Raw genomic sequence first — 22,141 nt, forward strand, 5'->3', positions numbered from 1 at the left:
CTGGAGCTGAGTGAGGCTACTACCGGACAGGCCGCATTATCGACATAAGCCCTGCCACACACAGGGCTTCAGTGTTTCTCCGCCGTTAGGGGTTAAATCCCCCAACCCCCGTTTTCATCTTTAACCTCTTACCTCCACCCGACACGCAGGTGTCCCATCTAGACATCTGGAAATGCAAATGCGCTATGCTAAATGCTAATAGCACTCGTTAAAACTCAAACGTTCATTAAAACACACATGCAGGGTATTGAATTAAAGCTACATTCGTTGTGAATCCAGCCAACAAGTCAGATTTTTAAAATGCTTTTCGGCGAAAGCATGAGAAGCTATTATCTGATAGCATGCAACACCCCTAAAGACCCGCAGGGGACGTAAACAAAATAATTAGCATAGTCAGCGCTACACAAAATGCAGAAATAAAATATAAAACATTCATTACCTTTGATCTTCTTTGTTGGCACTCCTAGATGTCCCATAAACATCACTATTGGGTCTTTTTTTCGATTAAATCGGTCCATATATAGCCTAGATATCGATCTATGAAGTGATCAAGGAAAAAATGTCTAACTATTCTAGCTAATTCCCAAGGCTTAACACCACAATGTAGCTGGACAGCTCAGAACATTTTCTTGTCTACCTCTCTTACTGTGAGGCATTTGAGTTCATTTTAATGCCGTCACACTACTGTTGATGGTACTCTGCTGTAAACAAAGTTAACTTCTGTTTGGCGAAACAGACTAAATGGATGATCATCATATGGGGGGGAACGTGGAAATGGAGCTGATAATCTGTCAATTCACTTCCAAAAAGGAAGTGTTTCTGTTTTCTTTTACACTGTAATGAACCCACACTGTAATGAACCCAGACTGTGCTGTGTTTTTCAGGAACATATGGAGAAAGGGAGAAACCCGGGCTCATTAAAAAAAACCTGTCACCGCTGCCCAAGCTGGAGTCTGTCAGACTAGTCTTCTGCTAGGCCTGTTTAGCCAGCCGCTGGAACACTGAATGACTCCACACAGCCTCTCAGAGTTATCTCTCTCTCTCGCACACTCACCCTGTCAACTTGTCTGCCTCTTCCACTGCTTTTGCCTTACCCAGGGAAGGTGGGAGGAGACACTGTCTTCTGAAATATTTTTCAGACTAAATTATGATTTACTCCCGATTGATTTAAAATAAAACTTGTTGAAAAGTTGAAGTATTATATATTAAGATGTTATCATACTTTTATTGATTGTTATACTTATGCACCTGATTACCTAATAGTGTGAACACCAGAGATTATGGAGGGATATCTTTATATCCTGTTGCAGTAGGGAGGAGAACACAGTTTAAAATGCAAAGATCACTATGCACATGAGCAGCGAGAGTAAAGCTATCCTGAGAAGTGTGTGTTGATGGTTCTGCTCTGATGATGATGATGGATGTCAGTGGATGGGCCTCAGCTCGGACTGTCAGCAGTTGGCTACGGCAGCTCAGTGACATTTGCTCCCAGAATGTGTTTTGATTGGCTGCGGTACAAGATTTCTGTGTGTGGAGTTGAGACTTGGGTTTCTCCTAATGTGGGAAATATAACAGCAGATGTGTCTTGATAAAAGAGGGGAGCACTTCCTCATCTTGCTTCAGTCTTTTTTTTCTCTCTCTTCAGCTACTTCACCCATTGCTGTCAACTCATTTTTACTCATTACAAGAAGATAGGGCTGAATTTCAAACGTTTGTTTAGACTTTGTGCCATTGACATTGTGTCACACTTTTACCCCCTCTGTTGGCGCTGCTGCCCTGGATGTTGACCTTGCTTGGCCATCTCAGAGCAGTGGTGTCTCGTGCAGACTGTGCTCTAGCCAGATGGTTTGGAGTCAGAGGTAGATACACAGTGGTGTGGTAGACTTTTCTCTCTCACTGTGTCTGATCTCTTTTTGGAACTAGGAGGTTTTATGTTGGATATACCATTCGAGCACATTTCTGCATACCGAACCAATATTACAGGGTAGAAGTACACTGAAATAGACATGTTCTGTATGTGGCAGAGACCCTTCAGCATACAGGTAGGGCAAGAACAGATCAGAGCAATAACAGTATTACCGCAATTACGTCGCTAATGTGATCATTAGAACGCTTCCCCCACTCATCAGGCCAAGGAAATGTGGCCTTATTTGTCAGGGTATGATATATGTGGCAGTAATATCAACGTGAGAGTCAGTGTTTGGTCACAGGGCTTTGACTAGGTCTTAACCCCATGACAAACAGTCTGTTTTTGGTGTCTGTAGGGACTGGCCACCTAGCCATTGATAGTGTCACGAGTCATAACCAATAATGATGAAACAAATGCCTAGGTGTATTTTGTCAGGTCTGCCTAAGCTCTGTGACTCACTTCTGCTTATTTCTGTTTCTGCAGATCCAGTGAGTTGCTTAGATTGACCAGTGACGGCCTAAGAGGAACAAGAGAAGACCCAGAGGTTTCTACTCAGCAGAACCACAGTGTCAGAACGGTCCAGCAGTATGCCAAGCCAAACCCTCATCTAGCTCACAGTCCACGGTGAAGACCTGTCACAATGGCTCAGGCCGGATGGGAACAGGCTTACTCCATGATGAGAGAGGATCTATGTTTACCTACATCCTCTATGCTGCTCTGGGGCACCTTTTAATTATGTCTTATTTGATCCTCTTGAATGACTTTTGGCCTGCTCATAAAAAAGGTACTCCATTAGATGTTCCCTTGTCCCAGGCATCTCTGCGGCACTGTGGCTAGCCTCATGAGGCTGTGTGGCACACTGCTCCCAGAGGCATTCCCTGTGTGTCTGTAAGGCCTCCTCCCCACTCTATGGAAGCGGAGCACAGCCATCCTGCTGATGGTGAGCGATCCGGAAGGAAACAGCAGCCTCTGTCTGCTGAGGCCGCTGAGTCCCTCACAGGGTCCCGTCCACCTCAGCCACAGCAGCCGCCATCCAACCCCTGCCCTGTCCACGTTGGCCAGGGACGCCTCCACCACCACAAGCCCAAGCGTAGCGACCTGCTTCTCAGGCTTCAGCATCAGCACAAGACCCAAGCAGCAGCATGGCAGCTCTCAACAGACACCCCAGGTCCTTCAGGAGGCAGCATCTCCTCCCCCTCCCCCTCCACCTCATCCCTACAATCCTCCTCTACCCAAGGCCACAAAACTCAGGGGGTCCAGTCCCAGCCCAGTCAGGAAGCCCCAGAGGACAGCCCGTCTAAAAGAGGTGAGAGGAAGCCCCAGAAACCGGGGAAGTATGTGTGCACTTACTGCGGCCGTCCATGTGCCAAACCCAGCGTTCTCCAGAAACACATCCGCTCTCACACAGGGGAGAGGCCTTACCCCTGCGTCCCCTGTGGCTTCTCCTTCAAGACCAAGAGTAACCTGTACAAGCACCGCAAGTCCCACGCCCACCGAATCAAGGCAGGCCTGGCGTCCAGCCAGGACGAGCTGAGCCTGAGCGGACCTGTGATGAGCGCCCCGGGAGAGGATCCCGAGGAGCCTACAGAGGGGGAGAGCACAGACTCTGAGGAGGAGTCGGGTCAGTACAGGAAGGAGAGGTTGAGCAAGCAGAAGAGTAGCAGCAGTTTGGCACTGTTAGAGCAAGAGGAGGGCCAGAGGTCTGACAACTCCCAGGCCGTGAAGCAGAGATTGGCCATGAGGCTGAGTGAGAGGAAGCGTGGCCCCATGGCCTCCCCAGAAGACCCTCCCTCCTCCTCCACCTCCTCCTCACTGGGCCCCAGCAGTAAAGGCAGCCAAGAGTCAGGCTACTTCTCCCTTTCGAGGAGCACTGAGATGAGCCGAGCTGACTCCCAGGTGAGCCCTCCCACCGCCAAAACGTATGCCGAGATCATCTTGGGCAAGTATGGACGGCTTGGAGGGCAGCGCGGTCCCCATCAGCAGCACGCCCACTCTTCTTCACCAGGGATGGAGGAGAAGAGCAGCATGCCCTTTAGCGTGCCCAAGACTCAGGTCATCGAGCACATCACCAAACTCATCACCATTAACGAGGCGGTAGTGGACACCAGCGAGATCGACAGCGTCAAGCCCAGACGCTCCTCACTCTCCAGGAAGAGTAGTCTGGAGTTACCCAAGTTCTCCTTCCCCAAAGACCCCTATATGTTTGAGCCTAAGGGAGAAAGCCCAGGCCCCAGTATGGCAGGCCAATCATCCCATGTCCAAGACGTGGACCCATCTGGAGTCCAGAAGTCTTCCTCCTCAGTGCCTCTGCTGAGAAGCCACTCAATGCCCACCTCAGCAGGCCAGGGAAACCACTCCACCACCTCTCCCTGGGGCTTCTGTCGTCTGAGCCACTCTGTTGATGAGCAGCAGGCCGTGGTGGCTGAGATGAGGGTGGGCGGGCAGCACCGTTTGCTGAGGCGCCAGCCCGCCATCGAGATGCCCGTCGGGGCTGAACTCAGCCTGGAGGAGGCTGGCCCCTCCTACACAGTAACAGAAAGTGGCCTAACCAGGAAGCAGCAGCAACAGCAGCAACGCAAATGTCCAAGGCTCTATGAGTGCAAGGCCTGCGGAGTCCGCTGTAAACAAAGGGAGAGTTACGAGGCCCACAGGGGTCTTTGCACAGGCCAGCCAATAAAGGAGCTGGAGAGCGGAGAGGTGGATGGGGCATGCCGGGATGACCGTCCCCAGATGATGCACTATAAGTTCCGGGCACTGGCCATGGCAGTGAGGAAGAGGAGGAAAGAGGAGAGTCTGGAGGAGGATCCTCCTAGCCCCGGGCCTACAGCTGTTGTGACCTGCAGCCACGCATTCACCACTGCAGTGCCAAGCCTGGTGGAGCAGAGTGAGGCCTTTTCAGGTGCTCTCTCACAGGCTGAGCAGCAGCAGCAAGACAGGAAGGGCATCTCTGTCATCCAGCACACCAGCTCCTTCGAGAAGCAGGAAAGTATGTCCATGGAGAGCCAGGAGTCTATGGGGCTCAGAGAGAGCCAGTCAACACTGCAAAAACAGCCGCAGCCAAAATCATCACCCTCCATGTCCCGCCTGGTCCGTCAGCACAACATCCAAGTGCCAGAGATCCTAGTGACGGTGGAGCCTGACACTGATATGGTGTCAGTGTCACCCACGGTGACGGCATCCTCGTCCAAGGAGCCAGAGAGAGTGGTGGAGGAGTTCCAGTGGCCTCAGCGTAGCCAGAGTATGGCTCAGCTCCCCGCCGAGAAGCTGCCACCAAAGAAGAAGCGTCTCCGTCTAGCCGAGGCTGCTGAACAGTCTTCCGGGGAGTCCAGCTTTGAGTCGGTATCGCTGGGGCCCCGGAGCCCCAGCCAGGAGAGCAACATTTCCCACTCACCCAGCCAATCTGCCTCCTTTGAAGACAAGGGGGGAAAACCTGCTGAGCCTTTCTCCTGGGGCTCCAGCTGCACCCAGGGCTCCCACATGCTAGCAGTGCCCTCGGGCCCCCACCAACAATATCAACCCCAAAGAGAGATGCGGCGCTCAGCCTCAGAGCAGGCCCCTGCCAGCCCACAGCATACGGACAAGGTTGTGGAGACGAGGAGCAAATCCTTTGACTATGGGTCCCTATCGCCGCAGCAGTCTGCATCAGACTGGAGGGAGAGGAGGAAGTGCCTACTGGTGAAGCATGCCACACTGGGCGAGTCAGACCACGAGGAAGGGGCCGTGGCCAGCCACTCGGGCAGACCAGGGAGCCCCAAGCCGAGCCCGTCCTACACCAGCCACCTTGCCCACCCAGCTGAAGCCAGCACCTCGAGGCTCAGCCCGGAGGCCATAGGGAAGACTGTGCAGCTGTTCCACCAGCCCCGAATACCCCCATTCCCCATGCAACCAACTGGGCATGATCGGTTCCCTCTTGGCCAGATAGCCCAGCTCCACCCTGTCACCACTGCCATCTCAGATGTCCTCTCCACCCACATCATTCACAGAACCTTCTTACACAAACACCCTTCTCCTCCAACCATACAAGTCCACCCAGGGCAGCTTCATGTGGCAGAATGCTTAGGCCTGCCCCTCCATCCTTTCTCAGCTCTGCTCTCCCTGCAGAACCCCACAGGGGCTGGCGAGACTGTGTACCTCCCTGTTTCCCCTGGGCTCACCATCCAATTCCCCACACAGCCCCCCATACCCTCCACTGTGGTTCTCCCTTCCCCATCTCTTCAGTCCTTAGTCCCCCTACCCTGCCTCTATCCCCCGCCTGTCATCGCAACATGCCTGGCGCAGCTGACGCCAGTCGTGTCACTGGTGGTTCCAGTGCGCCTCCAGACCCACATGACCACCTATGCCAGTGCCCTGTACACCACCCTATCCCAGATCTTGGCATCAGCCCGCTCCCAGGAGCCCATCTGCTGCATGGCCATGGTTATCATGGGCCAGCTGGAGCAGGACAAGCTGCAGAGGTCCTATCTGAAGATCCCCACCCCGGACTTCAAGAGCTACCTGCCCCTGTCTCTGCCCCTGGAGCTGGGCTCTGTGTCCAGGGAGGGCTACGGGCCACTGGGGGCTGGAGGGAGCAAACGCATGCTCTCCCCTGCAGCCAGTCTGGAGCTTAGCACAGAGGCCCAGCGCCAGCAGAAACGAGTGAAGGAGGAAGAGGAGGAGGAGGAAGAGAAGGTGCGAGAGGAAGAGGAAAATAGGGGTACTGGGGGAGAACCTGAAGCAGGGGAGGATGAAGAGAAAGAGCCGGAGAGGGCACAGATAGGAGTAGTTACTGTGAAAGTCGAGGAGGAAGAGAAGGTACGAGACCCAGAGGGGCACAGGGAAGAGAGGGAGATGCAAGGGAAGGCTGAACCTAAGAAAGAAAAGGTGAGGGAGGAGAATGCGAGCCAGGGAGTGAGTGCTTCCTTTGTACCCCAGACTCCAGAGCGAGCCAAAGCCCCCTCGTATACCAGCCTTCACACTACCACCTCAGTCAGCTGGTGCTACTTGAACTACGTGAAGCCCAACCCGTCTGCTCAGAGGGAGTCACAAACCTCCGTTTACACCTCCTGGAGCGTCAGCATGCACAACCCCAACCTGCCAGGCCTGTCCACCAAGCTGGCCCTGTCCCTGCTGAGCTCCAAGCAGAAGCACAGCTCAGAGACATACACCATGGCCACAGCTCTAACCCCTGCTACAGGCAAGGTGGTCTCTGCCAGCAGCAGAAAGACCTACATTTCAGAGGTAAATATAACAGCAATATGCAATATCTTGGAAAACACAATTAGACCAAAACCACTGATTTAGTTTTAGTTATGAATTATATAGTATAATGCATACCTCACAATTCCACAGCTGGAAATTACCAGACACTATGCTGTTAGATTATATACTACAACCAAAACATTAATTGTTGTTCCAATGTACTGTATATCATCATTGCCAACCACGATGTCAGGGTGCGTTGGTGAATTTGCCTGTGTCTGTCTTTGAGTGTAGGTACATGCTATCCCACCCAGCACCCCCGTTGAAGTGAAGGAGCCACCACAGCAGCCTGAGAAGAAGGGGAAGAGAGAAGAGCAAGGGCCCTCCACCTCCAAACAGAGCGAACCTCTCCGTGTCCAAATCTTCGAGGGCGGGTAAGAGAAAGAGGCCACATGAGTACTGCATACTTCTCTGATCAGCTAATACTAGTGGATTTGTTCTATGAGCAGATAGATTTTTCTGCAAAAATCATCATGCAGATATTCAACTTTACTGACCGATAAAGGCAAAGGCAGTAGAGATGTAACAAAACAGTAGATGTGAGTCACTGTATTCAGATACAGTAGCCTTACCAGGCAGCACAGAGCTGCCACCAAATGCAGAGTCTGAAAATATAAATGCCACATTATGAAGGGAAAAAAGGCAGTGACAGTGGAGAATGTTTTACACTTCAGTCTCCCAGAATAACAGAGAAACAGGTGAGCTAGCTCCCAGGGACTTAATTTATACCGACAGCAGAGCCTTTCCCATTCACAGCTGGTAGAAAATGTAGATCTGAATGTGTTGAATGGGGTTGGTATTTGTGCAGTGCAGCAGACAAGCAGAAGGCATCCCTCCAGATGTTGTTTTGAGATTCTCATTTGCATCTGTATACCTTCCTCTCAATGACACGAGAGCAACTGAAGTTTAGATGCTGTACTGTACATTCATGTGTAGGAAAGAAGTCACTGTAAGTATCTTGAGTAAAGGCAATATTTGGGTGTGGGGATTGAACAAGGCTAATTGCTGCGAGTTGTGGGTGTCAGTCTTCTCACTGCAGTATCTGCTCTCACTGTTGCCTCTGAGCGCAGCTCACAAAGCTGTCTTTCCTGTGGCAGCTGCTACAGTCTAGCCAACAGATAGTGATCTGCCAAGAGCACATCAAAAGACAGTGTGACAGAGATGGAATTGAAAGGGAAAGACAGAGGGGAAATGTTGGAGAGAGGGAAAAATAGAAGGAAGCCTTGGACATATTTTGTTTCCTTATGACAGACAAGGACGTGTGCGAAAGAGGAGACAGAAATGCAAATGGATAGGTGTTGATACAAAAATGTGTGATAGAGAGGTTTTTACAACGAATGACAGATGGACAACATAAGAAGTGCATGTGGGTGGGGTGGGGGGGGTGATTAAGCTTACACAATGCTGTCTGGTCTAATAGAATGGTATTTTAGGATATTAATAATGATTGAGTGGCTTTGGGACATTAATAATGATTTCTTGTAAAATTGTTACTTATACATTGATTTATTATAACATTTGTGAAGAATGATAATTCCAGCTAAGATAATATACAGGAGTAGAGCTTTCCATAAATCACCATATATAATTTTCTAATTTAGAGAGCTTGCTTTGTCATAATTATCAAATCTGAAAAATTATACATTTACATTTAAGTCATTTAGCAGACGCTCTTATCCAGAGCGACTTACAAATTGGTGCATTCACCTTATGACATCCAGTGGAACAGCCACTTTACAATAGTGCATCTAAATCTTTTAGGGGGGAATTATAATTCTATATAGTTGGCTCTGAGCACATCTACATTAATGTGGATGCTACCATGATTATGGATAATCATGAATGATGACGAGTGATAAAGTTAGAGGCATACAGTAAATATCATGCCCCCCCCCAAAAAAAAATACTACCCCCCCCCCCCTTGTTATTGGTAATGGTGAGAGGCTAGCATGTTTTTTGGGGGCATGATCACAGTTTTCCACTAATGGAATATAAAGGGAAGGAATCTGTTAAATATAATGAAAATAAGTTATTGTGTTTTAATACATGCGGATATTATAAATCAGGGTTCCCCAACTGGCAGTTGTTTTACTTGGCTCCCCGATGAAACCTTTTTTATTTTGGGGGGTGAAAGAATGTAAATCACAAGGATGTCAGCTCCAGGTGATTTTAATTTTGGTAATCTGTTCCCTAGTATTCCCACGCATAATGGACGGGTAGGGTGTTTGGTTGGATTTAGGACCGTATGGACACCACAAAGCGGCAAACAGGCTGTGTGAAAGGCAAAGCTTCTGGAAGGCTGGCTGGACCAGCACAGGAGAGTTGAACATAGTGGTGCACGACTCCAGGTTTTTTGGAGTCGACTTCGACTCCTGTGATTGGTAGACGTCCTTCCTAATAGCAATCCCCCCATCCTGCTGACTTCAGCTGCTGAACCATATTTGCACTTGACCGTGTTTATGGATGAGAAAGTGAACTTGCTATTTCCAAAAGGTTTTGCGGGGATCCTGCTTTGTGATCTATTTCCTAGGACAGGGCTCTCCAACCCTGTTCGTGACATCAACAGCCAGCCAGGGTTTCATTCCTATAGCCTACATCTTATGATTACCTGCACGCTTCTGACTGTCTGCCTTACATAAGTATTCAGACCCTTTACTCAGTACTTTGTTGAAGCATCTTTGGCAGCAATTACAGCCTTGAGTCTTCTTGGGTATGACGCTAAAAGATTGGCACACGTATTTGGGGAGTTTCTCCCATTCTTCTCTGCAGATCCTCTCAAGCTCTCTGGTTGGATGGGGAGCATTGCTTCACAGATATTTTCAGGTCTATCCAGAGATGTTAGATCGGGTTCAAGTTCGGGCTCTAGCTGGGCCATGGCTTTGAGACTTGTCCCAAAGCCACTCCTGCATTGGCTTGGCTGTGTGCTTAGGGTTGTTTTCCTGTTGGAAGGTGAACTTTCAACCCAGTCTGAGGTCCTGAGCGCTCTGGAGCAGGTTTTCATCAAGGATATATCTGTACTTTGCTCCATTCATCTTTGCCTCGATCCTGACTAGTCTCCCAGTCCCTGCCTCTGAAAACACCCCCACAGCATGATGCTGTCACTACCAATCTTCACCGTAGAGATGTGCCAGGTTTCGCTTGGTATTCAGGCCAAAATGTTCAATATTGGTTTCATCAGACCAGAGAATCTTGTTTCTCATTATCTGAGATTTTTCGTTGCCTTTTGGCAAACTCCATGCAGGCTGTCGTGTTCCTTTTACTGAGGAGTAGCTTCTGTCTGGCCACTCTACCATGAAGGCCTGATTTGGTGGGGTGCTGCAGAGATGGTTGTCCTTCTGGAAGGTTATCCCATCTCCACAGAGGAACTCTAGACCTATGTCAGACTGACCATTGGGTTCTTGGTCACCTCCCTGACCAAGGTCCTTCTCCCCTGATTGCTCAGTTTAGCCGGGCAGTCGGCTCTAGGAAGATTATTTTTGGTTCTAAACTTTTTCCATTTAAGAAAGATAGAGGCCACTGTGTTCTTGTACCTTCAATGCTGCAGACAATTTTTGGTACCCTTCCCAAGATCTGTGCCTCGACGCAATCCTGTCTCAGAGCTCTACGGACAATTCCTTCGACCTCATGGCATGGTTTTTGTTCTGACATGCACTGTCAACTCTGGGGCCTTATATAGACAGGTGTGTGCCTTTCCAAATCATGTCCAATCGATTGAATTTACCACAGGTGGACTCCAATCAAGTTGTAGAAACTTCTCAAGGATGATCAATGGAAACAGGATGCTCCTGAGCTCAATTTTGAGTCTCAAAGCAAAGGATCTGAATACTTTTATATCTTATAAGTTTGCACCAAAAAAATCATCATGTTTTGCTTTGTCATTATGGGGTATTGTGTGTAAATTGCTGAGGATTTTTGGTAATTTAATCAATTTTAGAATAATGTTGTAATGTAGCAAAATGTGGAAAAGGTCAAGGGATCTCAATACTTTCTCTTTTCTCCGAATTGTAAAAGCAAGCAGAGCAGAAACAGGCTAATATTTTGTTGACTAATGTAGCTGGCAAGGTAACTTTTGTTTAATGATGTCCCAGTCTTAACATCATCCATCAGGGCTCGTTGACCATCTCGCACTATGAGCAGAAGAATGCGCAAATTAGTTTCTCGTGCGTGCATATTTCACCCTTCTCTTTAAAACTTGTCTGGGACACTTAAATCTTGCAAATATTGGGGAGCACACAAACACACACACACAATGCATGTAGCACTCCAGAAGCAGTGTGCCATTCATTCTACCTCTCTTCTCTGTGTTCTCAACCACAACTGCTGTCATCAGAACACAACACACATCACTACTTTCTATAAATACACGGCATTAAGGCAGCTCAGCTCTGTTTTTGTGGTTTTAATGTCTTGTATGTTTCCACCCTGATCCAATTAAGTCACGTCTGTGAGAGAGGGGGGCTCTCTGGAGCACATTAACATTATTCAGTTGGAGAAACAGATGCTGTAACATGGCAGGCTTTTTCCTCGCTGTCGCTTTTCTCATAAACTAAAGGAGCCGTGGGCGTCCTCTGTGACAGCGGAACATTGGATTTAATCTCCTTAATCTGCATTTAGTGCAGCTGCAACTGTCTAGTTGCTCATAGCCACACATACATTTTTATGGAGTAAATACATTGTCACATTTTCTCATTGCCTTGGTGACATAGTCAGCTTTGGCTCATTCCACTGTTATCCTATGAGGTCATGATCAGTGTGTTTATCATATTGTATTGTACGAAGTTCAACAGGATGCAGGCTTTATCATAATTCACAGTCACATTCATGACAACCAGAAACAGATTGAAATTATCCGTGAAGGTAATTTTTCACTTATTTTGTCCTGTTTCTCCTGCTTGGGTGTATGCCGTGTGCCTGCACTCACAGTAGTGACTGAAAACACTGTTGCATTCCATCCATGGCATTATCACCATCCGTTGTTGCTGCTTTGAAATTCACAGTCCCCATCTAAAAGAGCTATAGGAAGAGTTGTGCTTCGTCACATCTGTTTACTCTATCAGTTATGCCATTGTACAACTGGGAATGTTTTGTCAGCTTCCTTGCAGGAACACCGCGAGTGCCCCCGATTGAAAGGCAGATGTGTGCAGCTTGAGTCTCACTCATGCTGGAAATGTGAGGCAATACTTTTAGCCATGGCACGAAATGTGTCAGTGTGCAGACACAGGCTGTACTGAGTGAATGCAATAGAATGGCACTCTGGAGACTGTTTCTCAGTTGAGTAATAATGTGTTCAAAGTACTGTTGTTGCCTCATTGGAAAGCTCAATGTGAATACTGATCTTTATTCATGTTGATCTAGTATACTGTATGACAAATTCTCTCTTTAAAGATGTGTACATCGTGTTGGGTAGTGCATAGTATTTCCGTAAGCATTAAAAACAACATATAAACTAGTCTTTTATAGAGTAGGGCTAAATGTAGAGTTGGATTTTGTAAGTATTGTAGTTTTGGGGCAGTTGGCTAAAGCCAGGCTTCCCTCTTTATAGCTGCTGCTGTTGTTGGCCGAGCCAACAAAACTGAGGATAAAGGTTGGGTTCTCTGTCTACCTGCCTGCCTGCTATGGGTGTAGACAGGCTGGAGAGAGCGAACTACAGGGGGACTTAGTGGGGCTAACCCGTTCTGATGTGAAGAGTGCCTTGTGTAGAGTAGGCCCAGGGAGCTATCTTTACCTACTTTTAACTTACTATGTGTTTTGTTTTAATTTCTCAATCTCTCTCCCCCCACTTCCTCTCCCCCTCTTTCCCATCAGGTACAGGTCTAATGAGGAGTATGTGTATGTGCGGGGTCGCGGAAGAGGAAAGTACGTGTGCGGAGAGTGCGGGATCCGCAGTAAGAAGCCCAGCATGCTAAGGAAGCACATTCGGACACACACGGATCTCCGGCCCTACATCTGCAAACACTGCAACTTCGCCTTCAAAACCAAAGGTGAGAAAGAGAAGGTGTGACCTTTCTACAAACAAATTACTGACCATTTCGAATCCCACCGCACCTTCTCCGCTATGCAATCTGGTTTCAGAGCTGGTCATGGGTGCACCTCAGCCACGCTCAAGGTCTATAACGATATCTTAACCGCCATCGATAAGAAACAATACTGTGCAGCCGTATTCATTGACCTGGCCAAGGCTTTCGACTCTGTCAATCACCACAACCTCATCAGCAGACTCAATAGCCTTGGTTTCTCAAATGATTGCCTCGCCTGGTTCACCAACTACCTCTCTGATAGAGTTCAGTGTGTCAAATCGGAGGGCCTGTTGTCCGGGCCTCTGGCAGTCTCTATGGGGGTGCCACAGGGTTCAATTCTTGGGCTGACTCTCTTCTCTGTATACATCAATGATGTCGCTCTTGCTGCTGGTGAGTCTCTGTTCCACCTCTACGCAGACGACACCATTTTGTATACTTCTGGCCCTTCGTTGGACACTGTGTTAACAACCCTCCAGACGAGCTTCAATGCCATACAACTCTCCTTCCGTGGCCTCCAACTGCTCTTAAATACAAGTAAAACTAAATGCATGCTTTTCAAACGATCGCTGCCTGCACCTGCCCGCCTGTCCAGCATCACTACTCTGGACGGTTCTGACTTAGAATATGTGGACAACTACAAATACCTAGGTGTCTGGTTAGACTGTAAACTCTCCTTCCAGACTCACATCAAACATCTCCAATCCAAAGTTAAATCTAGAATTGGCTTCCTATTTCACAACAAAGCATCCTTCACTCATGCTGCCACATACCCTCGTAAAACTGACCATCCTACCGATCCTCGAGTTCGGCGATGTCATTTACAAAATAGCCTCCAATACCCTACTCAATAAATTGGATGCAGTCTATCACAGTGCCATCCGTTTTGTCACCAAAGCCCCATATACTACCCACCACTGCGACCTTTACGCTCTCGTTGGCTGCCCTCGCTTCATACTCGTCGCCAAACCCACTGGCTCCAGGTCATCTACAAGACCCTGCTCGGTAAAGTCCCCCCTTATCTCAGCTCGCTGGTCACCATAGCAGCACTCACCTGTAGTACGCGCTCCAGCAGGTATATCTCTCTGGTCACCCCCAAAACCAATTCGTCCTTTGGCTGCCTCTCCTTCCAGTTCTCTGCTGCCAATGACTGGAACGAACTACAAAAACGCTTATCTCCCTCACTAGCTTAAAGCACCAGCTGTCAGAGCAGCTCACAGATTACTGCACCTGTACATAGCCCATCTATAATTTAGCCCAAACAACTACCTCTTCCCCTACTGTATTTATTTATTTATTTAGTTCCTTTGCACCCCATTGTTTCTATTTCTACTTTGCACATTCTTCCACTGCAAATCTACCATTCCAGTGTTTTACTTGCTATATTGTATTTACTTTGCCACCATGGCCTTTTTTGCCTTTACCTCCCTTATCTCACCTCATTTGCTCACATTGTATATAGACTTATTTTTCTTTATCTTGGCCAGGGCGCAATTGTAAATGAGAACTTGTTCTCAACTTGCCTTCCTGGTTAAATAAAGGTGAAATAAAAAATACATTTAAAAAACTGCTGTGTTGTTCAATGAACATATAACCAGGTAAAAACAACATAAGGAAATAGAGCCTGCGAGAAGAGACATGTGGCTTCAGGCTATTCGACATGGAAAATATGGGATCCGGTTCCCAAGTAGGCTACACGTAAAGTGCATTCAGAAAGTATTCAAACCATTTGACTTTTTACACATTTTGTTACATTAGTCTTATTCTAAAATGGATTAAAAAAAATCAAAAATCCCCTCAATCTACACACAATACCCCATTATGACAAAGCAAAAACAGGTTTTTAGAAATTGTTGCGAATTAATAAAATAAATATAAAAACTGACTTCACATTTACATAAGTATTCAGACCCTTTACTCAGTACTTGGTACTCGCACCTTTGGCAGCGATAATAGCCTTAAGTCTTCTTTGGTATGACGCTACAAACTTGGCACACTTGTATTTGGGGAGTTTCGCCCATTCTTCTCTGCAGATCCTCTCAAGCTCTTGTCAGCAATTTTCAGGTCTCTCCAGAGATGTTCGATTGGGTTCAAGTCCGGGCTTTGGCTGGGCCACTCAAGGACATTCAAAGACTTGTCTCAAATCTACTCCTGCATTGTCTGCTGAACAACATCCCCACAGCATGATGCTGCCACCACCATACTTTACTGTAGGGATGGTGTCCGGTTTCCTCCAGATGTGACACTTGGCATTCAGGCTAAATAGTTCATTATTGGTTTCATCAGCCCAGAGAATCTTGTTTCTCATGGTCTGAGAGTCTTTAGGTGCCTTTTGACTAACTCCAAGCAGGCTGTAATGTGCCTTTTACTGAGGAGTGTCTTCTGTCTGGCCACTCTATCATTAAGGCCTGATTGGTGGAGTGCTGCATGGTTGTCCTTCTGGAAGATTCTCCCATCTCAACAGAGGAACTCAGGAGCTCTGTCAGAGTGACCATCGGGTTTTTGGTCACCTCCCTGACCAAAGCCCTTCTCTCCCGATTGCTCAGTTTGGCTGGGTGGCCAGCTCTAGAAAGTCTTGGTGGTTCCAAAATTCTTCCATTTAAGAATGGAGGCCACTGTGTTCTTGGAGATCTTCAATGCTGCAGAAATGTTTTTGTACCCTTCCCCAGATCTGTGCCTTGAAACAATCCTGTCTCGGAGCTCTACGGACAATTCGTTCGACCTTCATGGCTTGGTTTTTCTCTGACATGCACTGTCAACTGTAGGACCTTATATAGACAGTTGTGTGCCTTTCAAAACCATGTCCAATCAATTTAATTAGTTCAAGTTGTAGAAACATGTCAAGGATGATGAACGTAAACAGAATGCACCTGAGCTCAGTTTCAAGTCGTATAGCTAATGGTCTTTTAACTGACTTGCCTAGTTAAAAAAAAAAAATGACAGTGCTAGCAGCCACGTGAGTGCAAGCTACCTACCGACTGGAACATTAGCCAAAACCAACAACATAAACAAACAGACTATACCAGTAGTGAGTGGAGTTATAAACGGTCTACACTAAACATGTTAAATGTCTTAACTGTGATGAAAAGTTTAACACACACATAGCCACAGTGCATTCGGAAAGTATTCAGACCCTTTTGCCTTTTTCCACATTTTATTACATTACAGCCATATTCTAAAATTGTTTTTTTTATTTTTATCCCTCATCAATCTACACACAATACCCAATAATTTAGTTAATAGTTGTTTTTTTTTTGCAAATGTATAAAAACATATGAACCTTATTGAAGAACAAATTCTTATTTACAATGATGGCCTACCAGAAGACAGAAGGCCTCATGCGTCACGAAAAGGGGCATGAGGGAAGCCCTACAATATTACTTTTAGTAATGAGAATTTTTGAAAAGTAATCTTTAGACATGTTGTACTTAAGTGTCATTTTGTAGTTGACTAAAACAAGCAGACAAGAAAATTCCGTTTTAAAAAGGTCACGTTTTTGCTGTGAGCCAATGGGGTAACCTAGATAACAAGAGGTGGTTTTCCTCACGGGCGGGCTGTGACATTCCATCTAAAAATGACTGGGAAATGGCTTAGGGTTGCAAAATTCAGGGAACTTTCAATGAATTCCCTGGTATTACAGAAATTTTGGTTGGAGGTTTCTGGATTCTCTCCTGATTCCAGGAATCTTCCAACTGGGATTCTGGAAAAAACAGGGAATTTATTGAAAGTTCCCAGAATTTTGCAAACCTAGCTATGCTCGACTATTTGGTTGTACTCTGGTCTCTCCCTGCACCATCAATTATTTCTCATCTACCCTGCTCCGGTTCAGTCAAATGTGGCTTTGCTGTTCTTGTTTTCCTTGTCTTCATAGGGAACCTTACCAAGCACATGAAGTCCAAGGCTCATGGGAAGAAGTGCCAGTCAATGGAAACGTCTGGGTCTTCACTGGACGAGCCAGAGACCGAGGAAGCAGGTACAATAACATAGGGAGGAAACTTCACCCATCAAACATCTTTCCTCAAACCTGACTCGATAGCTAGCCTCGTAGCTATATCTGCTCCTCTAAAGAAACTGGAACTGGGCATGACATGTATGTTGGATATGTAAGGCAATATGTTGCTATTCTCGTTCCTCTGTCGTGCTAAAGAGACATTAAAAATATTAAATTAATACATAAAAAATACATGGCCAAATACATTCCATAGAGTCTGTTTCTGGTGCAGGATGGGAGAGATGTACAGTGTTGTTTTCAAGGCTTGCAGTCCTGGCCTTTAAAGAACAGCATTCCAGACATTCACATCCACCCCCTCTCTGTGCAGGCTCAATGCCACCCATCCCTCTCTCAATCCCTCCCGGTAGCAGACTGCAGTCAACACTGAGCCGAGGACAGCCCATTCAAATAACCCTTCCATTCAAAAGCCAGCTGTTAGACTTCATGAATGGAAACGGCAGCACGATTCCATTAAATCAAACCTTGTCCGTCTGCTTGCTATTTATAACATCAGGTTGATAGAATGTTATGTTGGATAGGAAGCCAGCCTGTCCTGGTCCTTGTGCCCATTTCATGTGTTTGTGTGTATGAATGTGTGTTTATATACAGTGAGCTCCAAGTATTGTGGTAGTGCCCAATTGTTTTTATGTTTTGGTTCTGCACTCCACCAATTTGGGTTTGAAATGATATAATGACTGGGAGGTTAAAGTGCAGACTGTCAGCTTTAATTTGAGGGTAATTTCATCCAAATCTGGGGAAACGTTTAGAAATTACAGCACATTTTGTACGTAGTCCCCTCATTTTCAGGGACCAAAAGTATTGGGACACATTTAGTTATGTGTTTTTTAAAGTAGTCAAAGTTTTAGAATTTGGTCCCATATTCCTAGCATGCAATGATTACATCACTCTACAAACTTGTTGAATGCATTTTAAGTTTTTGATTGTGTTAACAAAATGTTTTTTCCCAATAGTAATGAATGGTAAATAATGTATTGTCATTTTGGAGTCACTTTTATTGTAAATAAGAATATAATTTTCTAAACACTTCTACGTAAATGTGGATTCTACCATGATTATGGATATTCCTGAATGAATCGTGAATAATGATGAGTGCGAAAGTTAGACACAACAATTATGCCCCCAAGACATGCTAACCTCTCACCATTACAATGGAAGGGGAGGTTAGCGTATTTGTGCGTCTAACTTTCTCACTCATCATTTTTCACGATTCATTCAGTACTATCTGTAATCATGGTAGCGTCCACATTAATGTAGAAGAGTTTAGAAACATATTGTATTTTTATTGAAGCTCATAGTCAAATCCAAAGTGCTGGAGTACAGAGCCAAAACAACAACACATGTGTCACTGTCCCAATACTTTTGGAGCCTCACTGTAAGTCCAGAGTGACTTAGATGAACACCGCATCTGGAGAGCTGAATTGTCTGCTGGTTTTCAGTCTTGCCATTCAATCTGGAACTAGTTTAGACCAAGTGTTTCGTATTGGACAAGTTCTGATAGTACCCTCCCGTTTCACTCTGTTTCTGACTGCTTTCTTCCATTTTGTGACTACTGAACACAACTGTGTTAATTTAGGTGTAGCCTGGAGGACTGAAGTTTGGAGAATTGGGCTTTGTGTAAGTTTCCCCCTCTTCTCATCAGGAGGTATTGAAGAGCATTTGTCTGGCTCCGAGGACCAGGATGAGCACCAGTTCTCTGACGTGGATGATTCAGAGGAGGACGATGATGAGGAAGAAGAAGAGTCCTCATCTCACGATGAGCCGCCCTCATCCTGCTCCTCCAACTGCAGTCTGTCTGCAAGGGGGCACTCCAGCAGCGGAAGACAGTCCCAGCAGGGCACGCCTGACCCCTCAGCCCCAGAACCCCAGCCAGATCCCAGCCCCTGTCCCAGCCAGGAGCTCTCTCCCACCCGCAGACTGTGGCCCGGCGGGCATGCTTCCTCTCCAAAAAGCCGGAGAGCACTGTTCTCCCGCCGGGGCTGGGACGCCTCCCCCAGGGCATTCTCCCCTAGCAGTGAAAGCTGCTCTCTCATCCGAAGCCTTTCCCCCAGACGGGAGCTGGCCTCCCACAACCGACACCTCTCGCCTTCCCCCAAGAGAGGACCATCCCCCATCAGAGCTCTATCCCCCCTGAACCCTATGCGGCCTCTCTCCCCTCTCCGGCCAATGTCCCCTAGCCAGTATCGGGTGTTGTGGGCCCGGGCCTCTCCCTCGCCCCTGGGGCTTCAGCATAGACCTCGATGCTCACCCAGTCGTTTGCCATGGGACATCCCCAGTATGATGGCCAGCGATCGCAGACAGGTGGGTTCAATGGTAAGTTATGTATTTAATTCACTTTCTGATCCTGTAGTTTTTCATGTTATTTTAATCCACAGTTATTCTTGTCAGTTACAAAATGAGATGTAATTAGCCATCCCTCCACGTAACTACATTGTCAGTAATGGTCAGTAGTAAACGTAAATCTTATTGCAGACTCATTTCCCTTTTGGTACTAAGCTAACACTCACTATATGAAAATAGCAGAGGCCTAAATACATAACTATGCTATACTTTGTACTTTTGATGGCTGATGGTGTTTAATGCCTGTGGTTGCGTCTTGTTGCTTCCCTCCCCTGCATTTTAAAACCTGCATTGGAAGCCCAGTTTAGCCAAAGGCAATGTGAAAACAAGTTCAGTGTTTTGTTCTACTGTGTGAAGTAATGATGTGGTCCTTGCTCCCCCAACAGGAGAGGATAGGAACACCAAGTGAAGGGCAGATTGGTCCAGAGCCCTGCCTGTCATTCCCCCCAGCTTTCCGTCTGTCCCCCAGTGACAGCCCTAAAGCCCAGTCCATGGACCGCATCTTCAGCCACCTGCCACTGCACTCACAGCAGGCCAGGGTGCCCTACCTGATGATCCCCATTGGGGGCATTCAGATGGTGCAGGCTCGTCCCCGCTCCCACCCCACTACCCCCACCTCGGCCTCCTCTCCCCCGATGGAGGGGCTTCTACTGGGCCAGATCAGGAGGGAAGCCCCCTGGTGCAGGACCCCCAGTACTCAAGGGCTCAGAACTCCTGAGGACCACTGGTCAGACAGCCAGGAAGTAGTAGGAGCCAGCCAATCAGGGCTGTGCATTCCCAGTTTAACCCCACCCATACGTTCCAAACCCTCCACCTCGCAGCAAGGTAGGATGGACCCAAGGATGATAAACACAAAGCAATACGACAGCTCACACAGCTCCTCCCACTCACACAGGTCTGAGGCAGAGACCAGAGAACGATGGCCCTCACATGGCCAGGCAGGACCATCCCCCTAGTCAGCCAGTCCCCCCCCTCCCACACATAGGATTGGACAGCTGTTTGAGAGGCAGGAGCCACCAGGGTTGGGGTCCAGAGCGACTGGTTCAGAATTGGTAGAGGGAGGAGCTAAAGGCGGAGACTCAACCAATCAAGGCCAGAGCACTTAGTCTCCACCCTTTGATACGTCATGCGTCCTTTACGCTTTTTGTTGCTACTCTTGTTTTTGGGTTTTGTATTGCTTTGTTTTTATACAGTTTTCAATACAATTGTTAACTTAAATGTTAGTTCTGCAATATTCAGGTTTGGTATAAAATGCACTTTTTACTTTTTGACGATTTCTTTAAATCTCTCGATCTTACCTTCTGTATCTCTATTGATACTGCTATCTTAATATATATTTGAATATATGTAAAATAAATATGAATACATTTGTAAATGACCAAAATCTTTAATCAACAATAAATGCACATGTTGTTTTGTCTCTTTGTCCAGTAATACTCAAACTGTAGTTACTTGTGCCTTTTCTGTCTGGGTTTGTGTCTTGAGATGATGACAAAGATAAAAGGCTGTGATATGCACTCTGTGTTTCCAGGAAGGGTGTTCCTGTGTGACGTGATGACTGTTTGTATCCTTATTAAAGGGATAGTTAAGGATTAGAGGTAGTTTTGCGAGCCAATGCTAACCAGCTGTACCCGAAGACTTCCAGTCTTTGCACTAAGCTAGTTAGCATTGGCTTGCGAAACTACAGCACCTCTACCTTCATTCATACTGGATGCAGAGACATGAAAATTAATTGCCAAAACCCCAAACTATCCCTTTAAGGCCATTGCATTGATGTCAGGGTATTTTAAAATATGGTATATGAGGTGGTATATAGAAGGAACAGTGAGCGCTTTGCAAAGAAAATGCACTGAAGTCATATTTTTTTATAAAACAAGATTTGTCAATGTAATGCCTATGAACAGAGAAGTGCTCCATATTTATTATTTTGTTTAACTATGAAAGTGATCCTTGTTTAAGTTCTTTTACTTTAATTTTGGAGGGAAAAAAACATGTCTGTCTTTTTCATAATGTTCTCACAACTTGAAATGGAGATGGACAGGAAGGTCTCTTTAAGATTGGATATGGTACAAGGAGGAACAAGTGCCCTAAAGATTTCCACACACAGCAAATGTTTTGTCTCTGAACCAATAAAAAGTGCACCATACTTCTTTGAGGCTGTTTTACTGGTTCTTGTTTTTGAAAAATGTTTTTTTTTTTTATAGATAAACTAAAATAACAATTGATTAATACATATAGAATGCTTCTGTTTGAATTCCACACAATAACAATTGGAGTTAAAATCAACAAAAACAAACATTTGTTACTTGCTTTGTAAACTAACAGTGAAATGCTTAGTTAACAATGCAGAGAACAACAATCCCAACAATGCAGACAAAATATTTAAAATAATATAATAAAATTCTAACACGAGGAATAAATACACAATGTGTAACGATTACTTGGTTACAGTGCCTTGCAGAAGTATTCATTCCCCCTTGTCGTTTTTCCTATTTCGTTGCGTTTCCACCTGTAATATAAATAGATTTTTATTTGGGTTTCATGTGATGGACATACACAAAATAGTAAATTGGTGAAGTGAAATGAAAAAAATTACTTGTTTCAAAAAATAAATACAAAATTGAAAAGTGG

At 46.3% G+C, this 22,141-nt stretch overlaps 1 protein-coding gene across 6 annotated transcripts in view; it reads left to right on the forward strand.

The window, feature by feature from the left end:
• Nucleotides 1-21,665, forward strand: part of LOC118364166 (transcription factor HIVEP3-like) — a 57,882-nt gene extending 36,217 nt beyond the window's left edge. For 4 of the 6 annotated variants that reach the window (XM_035745422.1, XM_035745420.1, XM_035745419.1 and 1 more), the window contains 6 exons: nucleotides 2,393-7,126; nucleotides 7,382-7,521; nucleotides 12,953-13,128; nucleotides 17,033-17,134; nucleotides 18,747-19,483; nucleotides 19,897-21,665. In XM_035745422.1, coding sequence (XP_035601315.1) covers nucleotides 2,819-7,126; nucleotides 7,382-7,521; nucleotides 12,953-13,128; nucleotides 17,033-17,134; nucleotides 18,747-19,483; nucleotides 19,897-20,466 — 6,033 coding nt within the window. In that variant the 5' untranslated portion in view covers nucleotides 2,393-2,818 and the 3' untranslated portion in view covers nucleotides 20,467-21,665. The remainder of the gene's footprint in view (nucleotides 1-2,392; nucleotides 7,127-7,381; nucleotides 7,522-12,952; nucleotides 13,129-17,032; nucleotides 17,135-18,746; nucleotides 19,484-19,896) is intronic. The other 2 variants (XM_035745424.1, XM_035745425.1) reach the window with 2 other exon arrangements.
• Nucleotides 21,666-22,141: the final 476 nt, after the last annotated feature.

The sequence above is a fragment of the Oncorhynchus keta genome, chromosome 31, assembly GCF_023373465.1.
Source record: "Oncorhynchus keta strain PuntledgeMale-10-30-2019 chromosome 31, Oket_V2, whole genome shotgun sequence".
Taxonomy (NCBI): domain Eukaryota; kingdom Metazoa; phylum Chordata; class Actinopteri; order Salmoniformes; family Salmonidae; genus Oncorhynchus; species Oncorhynchus keta.